Genomic DNA, 19,526 nt, shown 5'->3' with positions numbered 1-19,526 from the left:
GGGAACCCCAAAAATTTATTGTTTTTTTTCTATTTTTAACCGACTTCAAAAAAAAAGGAGGTTCTCAGTTTGACCCGTATGTATGTATGTATGTATGTATGTATGTATGTATGTATGTATGTATGTATATTTGTTCGCGATTATCTCGCGTTCGGCTGAACCGATTTTGATGCGGTTTTCAGAAAAGTGTTTGTTACCTTCTGGAGAAGGTTTTAGTATACATAGATCTGAGCTGATGCTGAACCCTGGCTGTACCTAGTGGAACTCAGGTTTGGTACAACATAGGCCCACGCTATTTTGGTCATCCGACATGCCTTGATGAGTACTTGGGTGAGCAGTACCCAAGATAGAGCTGATGCTGAACCCTGGATGTACCTAGTGGAACTCAGGTTTGGTGCAACATACGCACACGCTGTTTTGGTCATCCGACATCCCTTGATGAGCACTTGGGTAAGCAGTACCTAAGATAGAGCTGATGCTGTACCCTGGCTGTACCTAGTGGAACTTAGGTTTGGTGCAACATAGGCCCAAGCTATTTTGGTCATCCGTCACATCTTGATGAGCACTTGGGTGAGCAGTACCCAAGATATAGCTGATGCCGAACCCTGGCTGTACCTAGTGGAACTCAGGTTTGGTGCAACATAGGCCCACGCTATTTTGGTATCCGTCACATCTTGATAAGCACTTGGGTGAGCAGTACCCAAGATAGAGCTGATGCTGAACCCTGGCTGTACCTAGTGGAACTCAGGTTTGGTGCAACATATTCCCACGCTATTTTGGTCATCCGTCACATCTTGATGAGCACTTGGGAGAGCAGTACCCAAGATAGAGCTGATGCTGAACCCTGGCTGTACCTAGTGGAACTCAAGTTTGGTGCAACATGGGCACACGATGCTTTGGTCATCCGACGCGCCTTGATGAGCACTTGGGAGAGCGGTACCTAAGATAGAGCTGATGCTGAACCCTGGCTGTACCTAGTGGAACTCAAGTTTGGTGCAACATGAGCACACGCTGCTTTGGTCATCCGACGCGCCTTGATGAGCACTTGGGAGAGCAGTACCCAAGATAGAGCTGATGCTAAACCCTGGCTGTACCTAGTGGAACTCAAGTTTGGTGCAACATGGACACACGCTGTTTGGGTCATCCGACGCGCCTTGATGAGCACTTAGGAGAGCAGTACCCAAGATAGAGCTGATGCTGAACCCTGGCTGTACCTAGTGGAACTCAAGTTTTGTGCAACATAGGCACACATTGTTTTGGTTAACCGACTTGTCGTCGTGTGCCTATGTTGCAGAATTCCACGAGGTGGGTCAATCAACTTTCTTCTAACCACATTTAAAAAAAGGAGGTTCTCAGTTTGACCCATATGTATGTATGTATGTATGTATGTATGTTTGTTCGTGATTATCTCGCGTTTGGCTGAACCGATTTTGATGCGGTTTTCAGAAAAGTGTTTGGTACATTCTGGAGAAGGTTTTAGTCTACAGTACATGGATGGAAAAACCAAATGGACCCGGTATGTGGCGATGCTATCGGTATACTTACCATCAAAGTTGCAAAAACTGATTTAGATAAAATAGTGGGAGTGGGAGTGGGAGTCGGACTCGGACTGGGAATGGGAGTGGAAGTGGGACTGGGACTGGAAATGGGAGTGGCAGTGGAAGTGGGAGCAATATACATACAAATCGTTTAGCACCGGAACGTCATATTATGTTTTGTCGCGTTTAACATCGAGTTAGGCCATCACCAACATTAGTAGGTAGTTCCCAAAACTAAATAGAGAGCCTAACAAACTAGTATTTTAGCCCAAAACCTAAAGTAAATAAAGTACCTATCACTAAAAAGTAAAAAATAAAATAAAATAAATAAAACTAGAACAAAAAAAACAAAAAGATAAAATATAACAAAACTAAATAACTTAATACTAAATTACGTTAAAACTAAATGGAGAGCCTAACAAACTAGTATTTTAGCCCAAAACCTAAAACAAATGAAGTACCTATCACTAAAAAGTAAAAAATAAAATATAATAAATAAAAAAGAATTAAAAATTAAAAATATACAAAAAGAAAACCGAAACAAAATAACTTAATACATATAATATCTTTTTTAAAAAAAGGGAACCGCCTTCAAAAAACCAACCCACTGAAAAGCACAAAATAATTTTTATATGGCACCCCTATACGTGTCCAGTCCCTATCCCGTCGTAAATCAAATTTCTGCCAAAAAGTAATCAATACCTAATAATAAGAAAATTAATTATCATCCGGGTAATTACTTAGTTTTTGAAGGCGGTGCCAAACCAACAAAAACATTCTTTGCTGCTAATCAGAAAAAAAACGAGTATGTAGTACCTACAAGAATGAGTAAACTAACGTTGTCTAATAACATATCGGTTCTCTAAAATTTTGGTTTGGCACCGATTTCAAAAACTAAGTAATTACCCGGATGATAATTAATTTTCTTATTATTAGGTATTGATTACTTTTTGGCAGAAATTTGATTTACGACGGGATAGGGACTGGACACGTATAGGGGTGCCATATAAAAATTATTTTGTGCTTTTCAGTGGGTTGGTTTTTTGAAGGCGGTTCCCTTTTTTTAAAAAAGATATTATATGTATTAAGTTATTTTGTTTCGGTTTTCTTTTTGTATATTTTTAATTTTTAATTCTTTTTTATTTTTGTGTGAAAATCTTAATGCGGTTCACAGAATATATCTACTTACCAAGTTTCAACAGTATAGTTCTTATAGTTTCGGAGAAAAGTGGCTGTGACATACGGACGGACAGACAGACGGACAGACGGACAGACAGACAGACAGACAGACAGACATGACGAATCTATAAGGGTTCCGTTTTTTGCCATTTGGCTACGGAACCCTAAAAATCGGAGTAAATGTCGAGTGGTTTTGGGGGAGATTAGAGAGTAACGATGTGTCTTGCATATAAAGTTAGTACAATTAGTACATATTACGTACACATATACGTTTTTCTGCAATCTTACTCGTACAATCCTACAAATCGTAATGTGAATAAAACATGCGATAGCTGTTGTGATGTGTGATGTATTTAAGTTGTCACGTAAAATGGCTCAACGGATTTTGACGAAAATGTTTTTAACCTGATGGTGTGGTAGTGGTCGTAGATTAAACCTTAGGATAAATTTGACCTTGGGAATCATCCTAAAGGGGGTGAAAAGTGTGGTAAAAGTTAGTACAGGAGGAAGTTTAACCTTCTTGTCCGTGTATGATTGTAATAATCGTGAGTAAATCTTTAGTCATCATTGCATTTTTTCGTCAATGCGTCTTTGCATTCTTATCTGCTCTAATGCTCTATACAGCACAACCGAGGTCTGAATCTACGATTTTTGACCATCACACAAATTTATGCGATAAAAGTCGCGTGCAGAGGCTGTACTAATCGAACAATACTATCACAACAATTTTATTCATTAATGTTGGTTATTAACAACTTGAATGAATTATTCTGATAATCTCAAGTGATTAACTAAGATCATCACGCCCCATTGCACGTTACAGTGTTAATATTATAATTATGATTGAACCGTTTCACAACTATAATGTACCTAATTAACTAATTACACCAAGCACCAATAACAGAAAGCCCTTTTTAAATGGGTTATCCCTTCCTCAAATCTATTTTAATTTCAACCTTAAACGTGTTCAAATAAGGTTTGATTTCAAGGGACAGTAAAGTATGTAAAAGCTGTTTGGTAATATTATTGTCGTCAACCTTATCAACGGGCTTTCCATCTCCGCCCACGGTATTTTGCACAATTTTTATTTAATTCTGTGAGGTGGCATAATTTGATTTGATTGGCTAACGTTTGTTTATGTTTATGTGAGATTGTTTTGAAATTATTTATTTTCTACACCGCGACATACCTATAAATATTTGTCTAAAACAGAGACTCAAATCTGCCTACATACTAACTACAAAAATTACTACTAACTCTAGCTAGAGGCAGATTATCTTGTTGGAACATTTTGTAAACTAAAGCACTTCTTATCTATTGAATTGAAATATTGGCAACTGTAACATTGAGTTACAGAGGTCTCTAGTCTCTATATCAGTCCTTGTCTATATAAAGTTATAAGTAACACAACGTACCTACGTTCATTAGTTAAGTTGTTTTCGGATTCCGAAATGTAGGTATGTTCGAAGATATTTAAAGCACCTTAGTAAAAAAGTGAACGTTTAATAACCGTAGTTCTGATTACAACTTTCATAACAAATTAAATGTCCATTCGACTCCCAATTTACCTAACTGCACAAAAACAATTTTATTGCCAACTTTACGTAAACCAACCTTTTAATTTCGCCACACCATATATTCTCTTTAATCGAGAGCTAATTTATCGTCGGCTTTCGAAATCGATTATAAGCTCATTGCGATTATTCGATTCCATTCGATTAATCGATACAGCCTTTGGTATTTATGGCAGTAGGCAGTGTGGCATATAACATATTATATTGTATATGGATTTAATTAAAGCAGGACATAATCGGTTTTAAATAACGAATAACGACCGGTGGTTAAGCCTAGTCGGTCTATCCTGCCCGGTCTTAGGTTCAAATCCCGATATGGACATTTATTTGTATGATCACAATGATCAATAGGTATCAATTCCTGTCACACATGTTTTTTTATTATCGTTTTTTCGGGACAACTTTTGTTTTCGTATTTATTCCGCCCAGAATAAGGAGCTCTTGAAATCAACCAAAATTTATCGAAATCTACGGGGAAAAAAAATGTTTTTTATTTAGTCTAACTTGAGCCTCATTGTGCTTGAATCGGGACTTCCTTCATCTATGTAGCAACATACTATCTTATAGTATTTATTTATTATCAATTTTTAAGTATAACATTTTGATAGTTCTTTAGGTCCCGCTCTGCTCTGATCTGCTGGGATGGAATTTTCCCATGTTTTTTAACATAATTTTCTTATTTATTTGTCCAATAAAGTACCCACTTAAGAGGGTAATACACGCTCAAAAAACACCCGAACCATGTCAAGGGCCATACATGCTCATTAGGCATGGTGATACGGAGCTGTCAACCGTCATGTGACACCCACGCGCTGCCCACACGCGTTACACAACGAGAAAGCATCGGTTAATAAGAATGATATCGAGAATATAAATATAAGATGTACTTTATATTGCTGTCTTTTGGACAAGGTTAAAATCAGTGAAGATAACTTGCAAAATAATAAAGTGTATCCTTAATTCAACCATTATTATGTATATACATAATTATATGTGCAATACGTGAGTATATTATAATTTAAAATCAGGAAGATATGACAGGAAAAATTGAGTGAAAATGGTCTAAAAAGGCTGTCAACAGGAAACGGAAGCTAAAAAAAGAGGATACCTAATATGTCACAGGACAGGATACACTGATGGATGACCATGAAACCGGAAATTCCAACGTGCGATACTGACAAATGTACCTAGTTACAAAAATAAAAAAAAATAGTTTGTATTATGTGCATGTATCAGCAATGGTATTACTTTTGCAGTTTCCATATTCTTGGTTGGTAAACCCAACAGGTGATGGCGGAACGACTAGGACGCATTCTGCCCGATATTTTGGAAAAATATCAAGGTCTTTGTCCAGCAGTGGGACACTAAGTTAGGCTAAATAAAAAGATTAATACATTAATGTTATTCAATCTTTACACTAAACATACCTCCTCGACCTGACCCTGGTGTACCTCCAAGTGTTGCTGCTATAATGCCCCGAGCTGGACGGACACAGCAGCAGCTGCAGACTGTTCGGTCGCGGCTGCCTCTGCCTTTTGACCCTCATCTTTACTTCCTCCTTCTTCTCTTTCAACGGAGGCTTCGAGACACTCCATCTCTTTTCCTCATCAATATGTTCTTCCAAATTCAAATGCCCCAATCTCTCTTTGATATTCTTCGAACGCAGCAAATCGGGTGTCAGATCTATTCGTTTGTCCACGGGTGGTCTTCTAGGCTCGAAGACGACTTTGCACTCCGTACTTCGCCTCCAGAGACGTGGAGAGAGGGGCCAGAAGCGGCCTTGCAGCGGGGATTCCATGACCATTTTTGTTAAGCACTGATTTCACATTACACACTTGACTTTATCGATGTTTCAAACTGCTTTAAAGGAAGGATTTATAAAGTTGTTTTATGTCTTCTGCTTACGTTAGTAAAATTTCGGACACTAAAAGACAAATCACCAAAATGATTTAACAAATTGTAACGTTCCAAAAAAGTACGCAGCCCACTACATCTAACACGTTCACTGATGATTAATAATGCCTTCAAATTAATAAATGACCTTACATTACATACGATGAAATTAAATAAGTTTTAATTTTCCGCACCAAAGGCCGTAAAGTCCAAACGCGCGCGAAATACTAATTTAGGAACCTAGTACAAGTCCAAACACAATTGACTAATGATTAAATTGATTCCCCAGAAACAAATGATCTCATGTACGGTCCAATTAAGTTACCTCACGTCAACGTCCATAATGATCAAAAGCGCGCGAAAGACTGAATGAATTAAATGAAGACAGTAGTACATTGCAAAACCCCGCCAACACTCGATAGTGTAGTGAGTCAGGTATGCTAATCTCTAAGACACCTGCCAACTTCGGATTAGGTACGTTGTTTATTTATGTGTTGGAAAGCCATTTCTTCTTACTGTTTAGTTTTCTGATGTCTTGGATAAGTAATGGAAACCAGATTCTCTGCGTCACCCTGGTGATATCATTGGAGGTAATTAACATTAAGTATTAACCCCCTTATTCATAAAACTTTACGGGCCTGATTTAGTTAAATTATGTTTTATCCCTTTCTTACAAATACATAAGTCAAAATGACAGATAAGGACAAACGATTATTAGCTAATTGAGGTTTGTAGCGCGTTTATGAATAAGGGACTAACCCCCTTACAGCTTTTAGTGTCGCACAAAAGCCTACTTGGTGGTCGAATTGGATAAACTGTTCAACTATAAAAACTAGAATAACAACGGGATAATATGGAAGGCAAATTGGGCTGAATCGCAGGTAGGTAACTAAATCGTTTGCTGATTTAAATTGTTTGTACCGTGACTACATTTAGGAACAACAAATACGAATGCAAGGTATCAGTACATTGCACGCATAACACGCTTCTCCTCAACGATAAAAAATGACTGTTGCATTCTGACTCAGCACCATTTTGTTGATCGTTTTAGTGCTGTCATTACAAACTTTTAATAGTGATCAAGTCCAAATCGTTGGATATATATACGTAAGTTCCCCATTATAAAGTGCTCAAGTTGGTAGAGTTCAATCTTAAAATGCACGTCTCTTCGTCATATTTTTACACTCACTCTAAAATTTAACTATCTCAAGGTGAATCTACATCTAACCGGTTTTTTTGTACAATTTATTTTACGAATCATACTGGAGGCGTATTTTAACAGTCTTACTTTATGTATCTACGCTTATACAGATTCATTATAGTTCTCTAGAGCTATATATCTGGTCATACAGTTCGCTTGAGCATCCGGCTCACCTGCAGACTGCACTCTATATAATTACACCTGTATATAACGACAGGAATCAACAATACGCATACCGGCTGACACGTCAGCGTATCGGAAGCCACCAAATACCGTCGCATACTAAGTGAAAGGACGCGGAACCCATGGCTTATCGCTTCATAAACCAATATTAGGAGACCCCGAACGCTTACTCAATTGTTAGGATAGCAAATTTACTTATACTGGTAAAGGAATTAACAGACAATGCTTGCTTAAAGAAGGATTTTATTCATCTCTTTTCTATAGTAAGTTATGTCGTTTTATCGTCCTTTTAGGGCAGGATGTACCGTACGTGATGTTATTGTCTATTGATGTAGTATAGATAACTCTGCGTACTATCGTCGACACTAATTAATGAACATTCCTGAACCTTATTCCAAAGGAATAGGGTCTATATGTGTCAGTATTGCTGTTAATACTGATCAACATTCATATTCGATTTTATGAGCGACCGATGATATCCGTCATCTTTAGATGACTTCGTTTTGCAATTTTAATATGGTGTTAACATATTCTCCGTAACTAGTAGGTCTATATAAATGCTGCAGAATTTTGATTGACACTTTTACATATTCAACTTCGGGAAAAAATATATTTTTGAAGTGAAAACTTCTTTAGCGGCGCTGGGCACTTTTTGAGGTGGGGACAAAATGATAAACTCGAGACAGCGTAAGGCGATCACGTGACCGTAAGGGGCGTAAGGCGATCACGTGACCGTAAGGGGCGTAAGGCGATCACGTGACCGTAAGCCCCGTTAGGTGGCCACTCAAAATTTAAATGGCATTTCAATCAATAAAGAAAAATTCAATGTTATTTGACATTTATGTTGCGGACTCCTTTTCAAGACTCTTTACCTATGTTCAAATAATTTGACGTTGTCATGGCAGTATGTAAATAAACATCTCAATGAAAAAGTGTGATCTTATTTGAGAATGATAATAATATATAAGAAATAAATAGAATACCTCCGCTAAACGTATGTATCGTGTTACCGGGCGTCGGTAACATAGTGAGGTGAGTTTTCACTTCTATCGGCACTCCCGGAGTGCAACCGTTGTTGCTTGTTTTAATTAAATATTTTGGTTTGTAGGGCTTTCGGGCGCCTAAGCTGAAGATGCCGGTTCGAATCCGGCCTCCGCCACTGGAGGGCTTTGTCACTTTTTCTTTAGTACATAACATCTATTTCAGTTTATACTTTTACATATATTGTTTTCTTCATATGCAAAAAATATTGCTAGAATTATTACTGTAACAAAACGTTAATTTTAAATTATTAATGACAGTGCGCAAAAATAACGCAAATTATTAATCAACTAATTGGCTTAATCATGAAGGCTAACAAGAAGTTAATTAGGTAATTCGTTTTAATTAATGGTTGGATGTAAACCTTTTTAGGGTTCCGTAGCCAAATGGCAAAAAACGGAACCCTTATAGATTCGTCATGTCTGTCTGTCTGTCTGTCTGTCCGTCTGTCTGTCCGTCCGTATGTCACAGCCACTTTTCTCCGAAACTATAAGAACTATACTGTTGAAACTTGGTAAGTAGATGTATTCTGTGAACCGCATTAAGATTTTCACACAAAAATAGAAAAAAACAATAATTTTTTGGGGTTCCCCATACTTCGAACTGAAACTCAAAAAAAAAATTTTATCAAACCCATACGTGTGGGGTATCTATGGATAGGTCTTCAAAAATGATATTGAGGTTTCTAATATCATTTTTTTCTAAACTGAATAGTTTGCGCGAGAGACACTTCCAAAGTGGTAAAATGTGTGTCCCCCCCCTGTAACTTCTAAAATAAGAGAATGATAAAACTAAAAAAAATATACGATGTACATTACCATGTAAACTTCCACCGAAAATTGGTTTGAACGAGATCTAGTAAGTAGTTTTTTTTTATACGTCATAAATCGCCTAAATACGGAACCCTTCATGGGCGAGTCCGACTCGCACTTGGCCGCTTTTGTTCTATTAAAACAAAAGCAAGTCAGTGTGGGAAAAAAGGGAAATGAATAAGGGATAATTTTATTACAAGAATTTCAAAAACTACTAATTGCATCAAAAACTCAACATTATATCCTGTGCAAGTCTGCAATTTGACAAACAAAAACAATGAATTATCTTATTTCCGTAAAACAAAAACCCGGTACCTAACCATAATGCAGTTGAAACAACCTCAGGATATGAGTACCGTTTTAAATTCTAGATTCACTGACTCATTGACACGATTCTCGATAAAGAAACACGTTTTTTTCCGCCGACTTTTCCGATTTCAATAAAACCCGTAGGTAATCGTAATCGTATAATATGTGGTGACAGGAAAAATGCTGATACGCGTAAGTGACATAGGTTCTACGTAGTGATTTTAATTGTATACGAGTTGAAGCTCATGCATGTTAATGTGTCAATAGGTAGGAATTAAATATTCCGTTATGAGAAAATCTAGATGACGCAAAGTTATAGATAAGGGTGATTAGAACAATAATTTGCATATTAGGCATTTATTATCTGATGTGACTTGTGATAAATAATCTTATCTAATCTTAGACGGACTACTAGTGGGATGATACTATGATAACAACTGAAATCTATTTACGAACTACCCTTTTATCTGGCATTGTAAACTATAGAATAAACATATGTTCCACTAAACAGTCGAAAATTTTAATTTATGACCCATCTTGTACCTTGTCACAGTGTAATAGTATGAGGTCTCTAGCGACTTTCATATTGATTGTCACTGTGACAAGGTACGAAATGGGTCATAAATTTCGGCCGTACCTACACCCATTTACAATCAGGGTACTGTCAACGGACACGGATGCCCGGTACCAGGCCATTTAAGACATCGTTCACGCCTCCACGCCTTCCGGCCATTGTATGGCACAGAATGTTCTGTACCACATAGACTGCACATAGATTTAATGAACTTAAATAGTGTATATTATTATAATAGATGACGGAAACTATATTTTAAAAGTAAAGAATGAATAGTATTATCTTATACGCTTGATTTTTAGGCCTTTTTTGAGGAAACCTTCCTTTAATACGTACCTATAGTCCTCTATTGTACGCGGGGAGTTTGGGAACCCTTGGCCTTGGGGTCGAAACTTTGCCTAAGCGTTTAGTGCAAGTGTGATGGGATTATGTCAACTGGAAAATTTATAATATGCATATGCTTATACGCACAACAAGGATGTTTGTGTTCATAAATAAATATAGAGCTAAGATTAAGATATGACGTGTATTACAAAAATCTATTAGCGTGATCCGAATATATTTTTTAAAGACATCTTAGAACAAACAATAAAGTTCAATGAGCTGCTAGTCTCTATCGAACTTCGACAACAATAAAACTCAAATAGTGTCCCTCGTGTACTCGTAACGTACAGAACTTCTCAAATACTTCCAATTCGAATCGAATCGAAGGAAATCGTATTTTCTTTTCCTACACAAAGCGTGTAAACGAGATGAAATTTCGATATAGACTCGCAACACGTGCTCATGTAAACAGAAGACGATCGATACAGTTCAAACACCTCTCCTAGGATTACGCACTAACTTTGCCAAGCTCGTATCTTACACGACTAGCAAATTGGAAAAATAACCTTATCGCATGGAAAATAAGGTAAATACTCAAATACAGCGTAGAACACGAATGTGACGTTGCGTGTTAGACTTAGGTATTGTATTGCAAAACGGAAATTGTGCAAAATGGAACGTATCTAACGTAAGTTTAGGAATATAGGCGATCTGTAGGATTTGCTCGCGAACGTAGTTTTGTGAAAAACGAAACGCTTTGATGTTGGAACAAGGGACTTTCGCACTAAGATTTTCTTTCACACTCGGCCTAGATATTAGTTATTAACTCTCGTGTGATTCCATGTACTAATACTACTTAACTAAAATGCGAATCATAAATGTATGACATACATTTATGATTAATTGTATGACGAATTTCGACAGTAAAAAAACACACGATAGCTATTAGAGGTAATTTGAATTTAAAAACAGAATTATATTTAACATCAGACACGAAATTTCGCAGTAATATCGTACGCTAGTCTATACTTAAAACTTTCTTCACCAATTATGTCTCCACTAGACCGTAAGGCATCTTAATTGTGATTTGTGATGTTTTACACCAGACTCACTTTATACCGAAACAATACGACGCAGAACGTTGGCATCGGTCACGATCTACTGATGCGTAACATACATAGCATAAAAATAAATTGTTTAACAATAACGGAATTTGTTTGATTTTTAATCGTAAATCTTGTCAGTTAAGGTTGAGAATGTATAGGAGATGTTTTGAGTTTTGACCGATTTATCTTTTGTTTTATCTGTGTGATCCAACATCGAGACTATACTACTGTAGAAGTTTTTCTTACAATAGGTTTTGTAGAGATTAAAAAAATGCTACATAATGATTTTTAATGAAGTCAATAACCTTTATACGAGTAAGCATTGAAATTAATGACTGATCGTTGTATTATATAATCATCGATCATTAGATACATTAGGTACAGTATCTCAAAAAAAAAGTTGATTCTATGCTGAGGGCGTTGAGGCCCCTCAACGTAGATATTGTAAAGGTATTCGACCTTTACAGTACAATCCTTTTCATTAACTAATTTGCGCCCGCTGTACTCATTTTGGGACAATTAACAATATTTTTTGCATTAATTGGGTGTAAATTGGTCAAGTTTCTGTCTTAACGCATTGTGTATATAGATTGAAGTTTTTGTTAAAATTAAGTATTACAAATTAAACTGGTAGGTAATTAATTAAACGCTATATTAATATTTAACCTTAAAAAATATTACACAAAGGTTAAACACTACACCTTATAAAACAAAGTCCCCCGCCGCCACCGCGTCTGTTCGCGATAAACTCAAAAACTACTGAACGGATTTTCATGCGGTTTTCACCTATCAATAGAGTGATTCTTGAGGAAGGTTTATGTGTATAATTTGTTAAGGTTTTGTGTAACCCGTGCGAACCCGGGGCGGTCGCTAATTAACTACTTATATACTATTTTGTTTACAAGCATACAAACTTCTACATAGTTACTGCATATGCCGATAATGTATCATCTTTGCGTGAATCAAATGCAGGTGTAGCCGACATCAAAGATTATGTATACAATTTTGCACCTTACACCATTGTAATAAGGTAAAAAACGGTTGTTTTTTTAGCTAATGTGCAAAGGTCAATAAGTACATTGTGTTAGCATCAATGAAAGATCGCTAATGCAGCCCTAGATTTCATTGACTTTGATCAAATTAACACTGTATTTCGTAACTCTCTAAGTGTAAGGCCTGAGTGGACGCTCGAGTTAGTGTAAGGCCTGAGTGGCCGCTCGAGTTGGGCGTGCAGCGGGGCGGGGCGTGCGGCGTGCATGTTAAACAAATGCAAGCGTATAGGAGCGGCCAGTGCACGCTGCTCACATCACTTGTGAGCCCGACGCCACGCTGCACGCCCCGCCGAACGCTCCGCTTCGAGCGTCCACTCAGGCCTTACACTAAGGAGTTTGTACTTGAACAGGTCGATTCATAAAGGTGGAGACTGACTTGTAAGATCTTGGTGTAATGTATCACTTTATTCACGTTGCAATTCGAGCATTACAACAGTCAGTGCAGGTGGCCTGTCGGTTTTATGACGAATCCGTTTGAGGATTATATGTTAAGGGCTTCTATTAATTACGTGAGGTGTTCAGGGGGAAAGGGGGTAAAGTCTAATTTCATGTGGGAGTCTTGGATAAGCACGTAACGTTTTTCTGGGGAAAAAGTGTATAAATGCGAGAAAAAGAGGTTTTTAATTTAGAAATCTACCAACTTGTTAAACGTCAACTAACACGAACACTGTTAAATAACGTTGTCCTTCTCAAACCAGCGCCAGGCAAAGTTTACCTAACACAAATTGTCCTAATAGACATATTAACCTGAAATTTGACCAAACTACCCTTAAGTTTAGCAAACTAGTCACCCCTTTGTAGTCAACGCTTAGAAACAAGGGGTCTAATGCACTATAATAAACACAAGGGACACTTGATCCCTTTTGGTCTCCCCAGAACTGAGCTTGTTATTCAGAAACGCTTTTGTAAGTTAAACAGTACCCATAATTGATTTAATTCGTAATTGAAACTGCTCATCAATAAATATTATTATTATTATTTGTTGCAAAGGCCTCCCTCTCTTTCTTCCACACGTCTCGTTCTAGGGCAATATTAGGCCAATCTTCCAGAAAGACGTCAAGATCGTGCCGCCATCTCCTTCGAGGTCTGCCGTTACGCCGCACTATGTTCGGTGTCCACTCAGTAGTTTCCTTGGCCCCTTATTGCAAAAACAAAATGCATAAAATACTGATTTCCGATGACTTCAAAACCGAACGATCTATACGATGTAGATTGAATTTAAACAAACAATTGAAAAGTCCAAAGTTTTGAACGACATCAATCAGACTTAAACCTGTAAACCTATTTGCAAATAAAATTGAAAAGCAAAAAACTAATTTCCGTTAAAACATATTCAATATTCCAAAATCAAACTTGGCAACGTTCCGTTACAAAAAATAAAATTAATCTAGGGATCCGTGTTCTTATTATTTATTTATTATTCCGTGGCTGTTTGCCAAAGGATTATGAGTCAAGGGATTCCTGCGACATATTATTCCAAGCGCTTAGCGAGTCCAACGATCAGACAAACCGGGGTATGCCTGGCCTGGGTAACTGGGTTGGTAGAACGGTGGGCATCCAGAGCCGCGTTCGAATCTGGCGGTGATGATACAAAATAAAGAAGAATAGGGTAAAGCATTGTAAGGGCCACTTAACCCGGGGTTAAGCGGTTAAAGCGTTAAACCAGTATCAAATTGTACTGGTAACCATGCTATTCCAGGTTTAACCGGTTACCCCGGGTTAGTGGAATGGTGCAAGTGGCGTTAACTTGGTGATAATCTCTAATATACAATTTGAAACGCCGGTGATGAGATCTACCTAATCTAAGAAAGTCTAGTAATCTTACATTTTACGCTAGACCCCTTTCCGTGCAATTCAAGCATAATATTAGAAATTCGCTGCAATCTGGTAAAACTTCGGCAGCTAGTAGAGCAAATGCCCGGAGTCCTAGCGATTCGATTTAAAATTTCGTCCGAGGCGTTTAATTTTTAAATTTTTCATGTAGTATTCGTGCATTTTCCAAATATGCATCAATCGTTGTGAATGTTGAAGTCACATTTACAATAGTTGAGCTGAATGTGCGACTCGCTCTATACTGGTTAGTCACAGGAACACGGCCTTGTTTACGTCACTTCGTTATTTTCGGCCTTCCGCCATTACGGGAGTTGCGTGTGGATGTATTTAATTGGTTTCAATTCGATGCCATTGTCCTGTTGCGGTGCTGGCGATAAAGTGTCGTTTATTGGGTTTTATAAACCCTGTGTAACATAAGTCAACGGCTTCTGCAAGCGTTTTATGAATGGCTTTATCCGCGTGATAAAATGTCACTTTTTGACACCACGCGATTGAAGAGATAAATAACGTCATTATAAAACTGTCGCGTACACAAATACGACCATCATATCCATACTGCAGATGTCGTTTGGTCATCATACCTACATCACGTTACCTGACTACACTGACAATAACTTTAATACGAGACGAGCGGTATATCATGTCATGTCGCCGCGATAAGCGCATAATACGCCTTCTGAGTATATTGTTGATATAGATTCATTGGAAAAGTCATATATGATGGTGTATAAGTTATAACTTCATCATCATGTAAATACGACGCGATGCTGGACTCTCTAAACAGCCAAAACCCTCTTATGAAAGAAAGTCTCCCTTCTTTCATAAGAGGGTTTTGGCTGTTTAGAGAGACTTTCACACACTCCATTTCTGCGCAGATGTATCTATGTAATAGGTACCTACTCGTATATAAAAACACTTAGTATTATTAGGTCATCAGGAACATTAGACCGCCTTGGTGTTATTACGGTTACCTCGGTTAATTTTTCGCTTGCCAAAGAGCAAAAAGAACGGTACACAACAAATAATAATTCATACATAATTTCCAAGAAACTCAACGAGGGTTACAAGGGCTGCGAGTCTCAAAGGTAATTTTAGGCAAAATATTTTTATACCGCAAAATTATGAGACCCGCATAATTAGAGGATCTTAACAGACCGACCTTTGCTTGGAATCTTGAGATTCTCAAAATGCTGTCCGACCAGCGGAGAGGAATGTCCGCGTCTTATAAAACAAGCTTAATTATTTGATAAAAAGAATGTCACTGGACAGAGTAACAAGAATAAAGTAAGTAATCCTTTGGAAATGCACTTCGATCAAATCTCGAACGCCACGACTGCTTATCCTTACTCATCCATGTCAATCCGGGCAAGCTTATTTCTCATTAGTTGCACCCTCTTCTGCTATACATTTGCTTTTTTGCATGTTTAAATATCAGAACTTTCCACCTACGGAAGCGAGTGTCGACTGTCGTCAGAATTCACAACTCTACAAGGAGTGTCTTCTAAACAGCTTCGTCCATTTTACATCAGGTATACGACTCGTTAAAAGGTTACCTTAAGTCCAAGATGCTGGGGCAGACTCTGGTAGTCTGTTTCGTCAGTTCTTTGCGGGTGCATGCATCTTCTTTTAAAGATGGACTACTGTACACATATATAGTACTCTGAGCTGAAGCAATGGTGTTAAGAAAGAAGAATTCCAACTACAATGACGGGGTCTTTTTATTAATATTTAATTATGCATTAAGGCGAATAAGATTACGGTCATTATTTTAGTTGAATCAGTAGAATTCAAGACAAGGTAATGGAATAAAGGATAAGATGGAGTAAGCATAGATCTTTGTGGCGTTTATACTCATTCATTAATCACCTATGGTGTTGACATTTGAAAGATGTAGGTAGAAAAAAGCGGGTTTCAGAAAAAGCTGGACTGTGTGGGGAAATGTTACTAAAATGTTCACGGCTAAGGTTAATAAAGTTGCCAAAATCCAACCGAGTTGTTTTGTGAACTTTCTTAAAACGAGTTTCGTAAGTCATGAGATTTATCGAAGAAAAACTTAGTAAGTATTTAAATGTTGTTTTACGCATCCAGACATTTTCTGATTACTTATTAATATAATAATATTAAATCTACGAGTAACACTTTTACAATAATTTTCATCTATGACGCGCCCTAATCTCAATAACATGCTTTGGTAGAATTAGGACCGCAACCATCACAAGGCGTGACACTCCATTAACTCAATTGATGTTACTGTTTACAAACTTACGTCAATACATTTTGGAACTTATAGCAACGAAGTAAGATTCAATATTGTGTAAGCTTTTATTGTGTTTTGGTGACAAAAGGGAGTATGTCGCGTCGGTTAGGTCTTTACAGAATTTGAATAGAGGTTACAATTACAAAGTACACAGTGAACACACCCGTAAGTAACGCGCCACTCTGTTAATTACTTTGAAATAGTTAAAAGGTATCGTGGGAAAATTATGTGTTGGTTGGAAGAAAATTGAATGCTAAATGACCTGTGATATTGTCGACATAGATTTTATACATATATTAAGTAGGTAGGTCAAAAGATCAACAACGACACGGTAACAGACACCCGACAACATTAACACAGCTTTTTACACGGTTTTATTTAGTTTCACATATATCGACGACGTTGTCTGTCTGTTTGTCATCTGCTCTCTTGCCAATAAAATTTGTGACACACTTCCCCGTTTCCGGTAGTTTAGCATAACTACATTGTAGATCAGTTACCGAAATTCAAAATAAAATTCTAGTTATATCCGGTTGCAAACGCTGACCACCTCTAATCGATACATTAAGATGGGAGTTTGTATCAGTTGTAGATACTTTGGTAAACTATAAACCAATAGATGTCATATATAGCGATGAAAAAATTACCAATCTGTCCATTGCCCGAGACGGGATTGGAACCGGCGTCTACAGCTTACACGGTTCGCGGATAACGCCATGCCCTCTAGGCCACCCGTAATGTTACTTAAAATATGAATCATTTATTTGGTTTGATCCCTAGTTGTTTCATGTTTGCCACCTTAAAATGTATCGGTATATCACCTTCTCAACTCGCTGCCACTACCTTTTCCGGCACCCACCACACAGTTTCATACACGAAGTGACAATCGCACTGTCAGTAGTTAATACATTAATTAAATCGGGTCGTCCTTTTAATCTCTTAATTATACCTTTCACCGTCCAAGGATTATGACAAATTATCCTGTTTACATGTTAATTTATAGCTGGTGAAGCATTTTAATTAATGTTGCGTGTATAGCAAGTTCCTGGTACGCAAGAGTTGCTCTATAAAGGTGATAAAATCGTTGGCTTAAATGGCGTTGGAAGTTATTTTATTATGGCGTGAGTGCAATCCTAAATTGCAAGGAACGGCCTCAGAAAGCAAGGTCTGACTAAGACGTTAAAAATGCACCTGAACCTAGTACCCTAAATTTGTTTAACGTTGCCAAATGGCAATTAGAATTAGAATCAGAATTAGATGTAAACAGTTTGGTAGAGAAATGTGGGGAAGTTCATCGTACTTCTGTAATACATACATAGTACATAGTCCCATATTAATGGCAACTCTAATTAATAAGACAGTTCACAAATATATATGGCTATACAGTATACTCGAAAAGTTGTCAGAAATGGAAGCAGAGAAAATTTGATAAAATTTGATGGAAGTACTTATATGTATGTACAAGATAGTTTGAAGAATAAAGAGAAGGATAATATGAACAGTGACCTAATTGATGAGAAAATGTTGGGTTGTATAAAGGGGCCCACTGATTACCAGTCCGCCGGACGGTATCGGCCTGTCAGTTAGAACAAAAAGTAGACAGTTCCGAACAACTGACAGGCCGATACCGTCCGGCGGACTGTTAATCAGTGGGCCCCTTAAAACATCTCCATGCGCTAACGTTAAAAGTAAAATAACCATAATTCTCTCCCAAAACAACCAATTGAAATTATCGATTACGTCATTGTTGGGGGCATCAGTAAGACGTTTTACCTTTAGTTTAACGCTAAACCTTGGCTAGTTTTCCAGTCTAAAGTAACCCGACACTAGGACCATCCTGCGGCTGCGACCAAGTTTAACCGGCGTGAGTCAGCCGTCTGAGCCGGGTGCTCCAATATTGGAACACAGGCGAGTCGATGACACAGTCCAACCGGTATAAGTGAGATCTTTGATGAGGGTGTACATTTTTGGTTGGGAAGACCGTCAAAAGGCAAGAGCTCTCGTATTTGTATACGTACTTCGCTCAGACACAGCTAGAAAGGAAAAGCTTCGCAACTTGTGACCGTGTTGTTGTACCGACCTTCTGTAAGTGGAGTATGTGTACAAGCGCAAGAGTTTGTAGCTTGTAGACGGTCTTAACTGATAGATGGTCTTCTCCACATTGACATTGAGCCCGAAATTGTTGTTGCCACATTGGGCAATACTCGATTGACTCGATTCGTCGACATCAAAGCTAGGTTGTTGTTGCTCATTCTAAGGGGCCCACTGATTACCAGTTCGGCGGACGAAATCAGCCTGTTAGTTAAACGCAAAAGGTGACAGTTCCGAACAACTGACAGGCTGACATCGTCCGTCGGACTGGTAATCAGTGTACCCCCAAGGTGAGTACAAGCAACTGCATTCTTCATGTCATGCCTTATTACCTTACTTGATAGGTTTTGGCTGTAATGAAATATGATAAAGCGTTATGCTAATGATCGACGACAACTTAATCGCGCAAGAAACGTAGGTACCTGATGCAGATCCCGTATGATAACAGGAAGTACTTTTTCTTAGAGAGAACACTCCCCCGATAAAGACGATCACCCATTGGCTGGCAATACTGTTACTTGTCATAAATGTCATTTATTGGATTGCTTGAGAACCGGAA

The 19,526-nt window shown here is 37.9% G+C and overlaps 1 protein-coding gene across 1 annotated transcript in view; it reads right to left on the bottom strand.

The window, feature by feature from the left end:
• Positions 1–19,526, bottom strand: part of LOC134657850 (focal adhesion kinase 1) — an 82,856-nt gene that overhangs the window by 59,100 nt on the left and 4,230 nt on the right. Inside the window, exon 2 of the mRNA XM_063513429.1 lies at positions 5,719–6,148. Within this exon, the coding sequence (XP_063369499.1) occupies positions 5,719–6,095 (377 nt within the window). The 5' untranslated portion in view covers positions 6,096–6,148. The remainder of the gene's footprint in view (positions 1–5,718; positions 6,149–19,526) is intronic.

The sequence above is a fragment of the Cydia amplana genome, chromosome 21, assembly GCF_948474715.1.
Source record: "Cydia amplana chromosome 21, ilCydAmpl1.1, whole genome shotgun sequence".
NCBI classification, from domain to species: domain Eukaryota; kingdom Metazoa; phylum Arthropoda; class Insecta; order Lepidoptera; family Tortricidae; genus Cydia; species Cydia amplana.
Note: the sequence above shows the minus strand (reverse complement) of the source record. Positions and strands in the feature narration are given on the sequence as shown.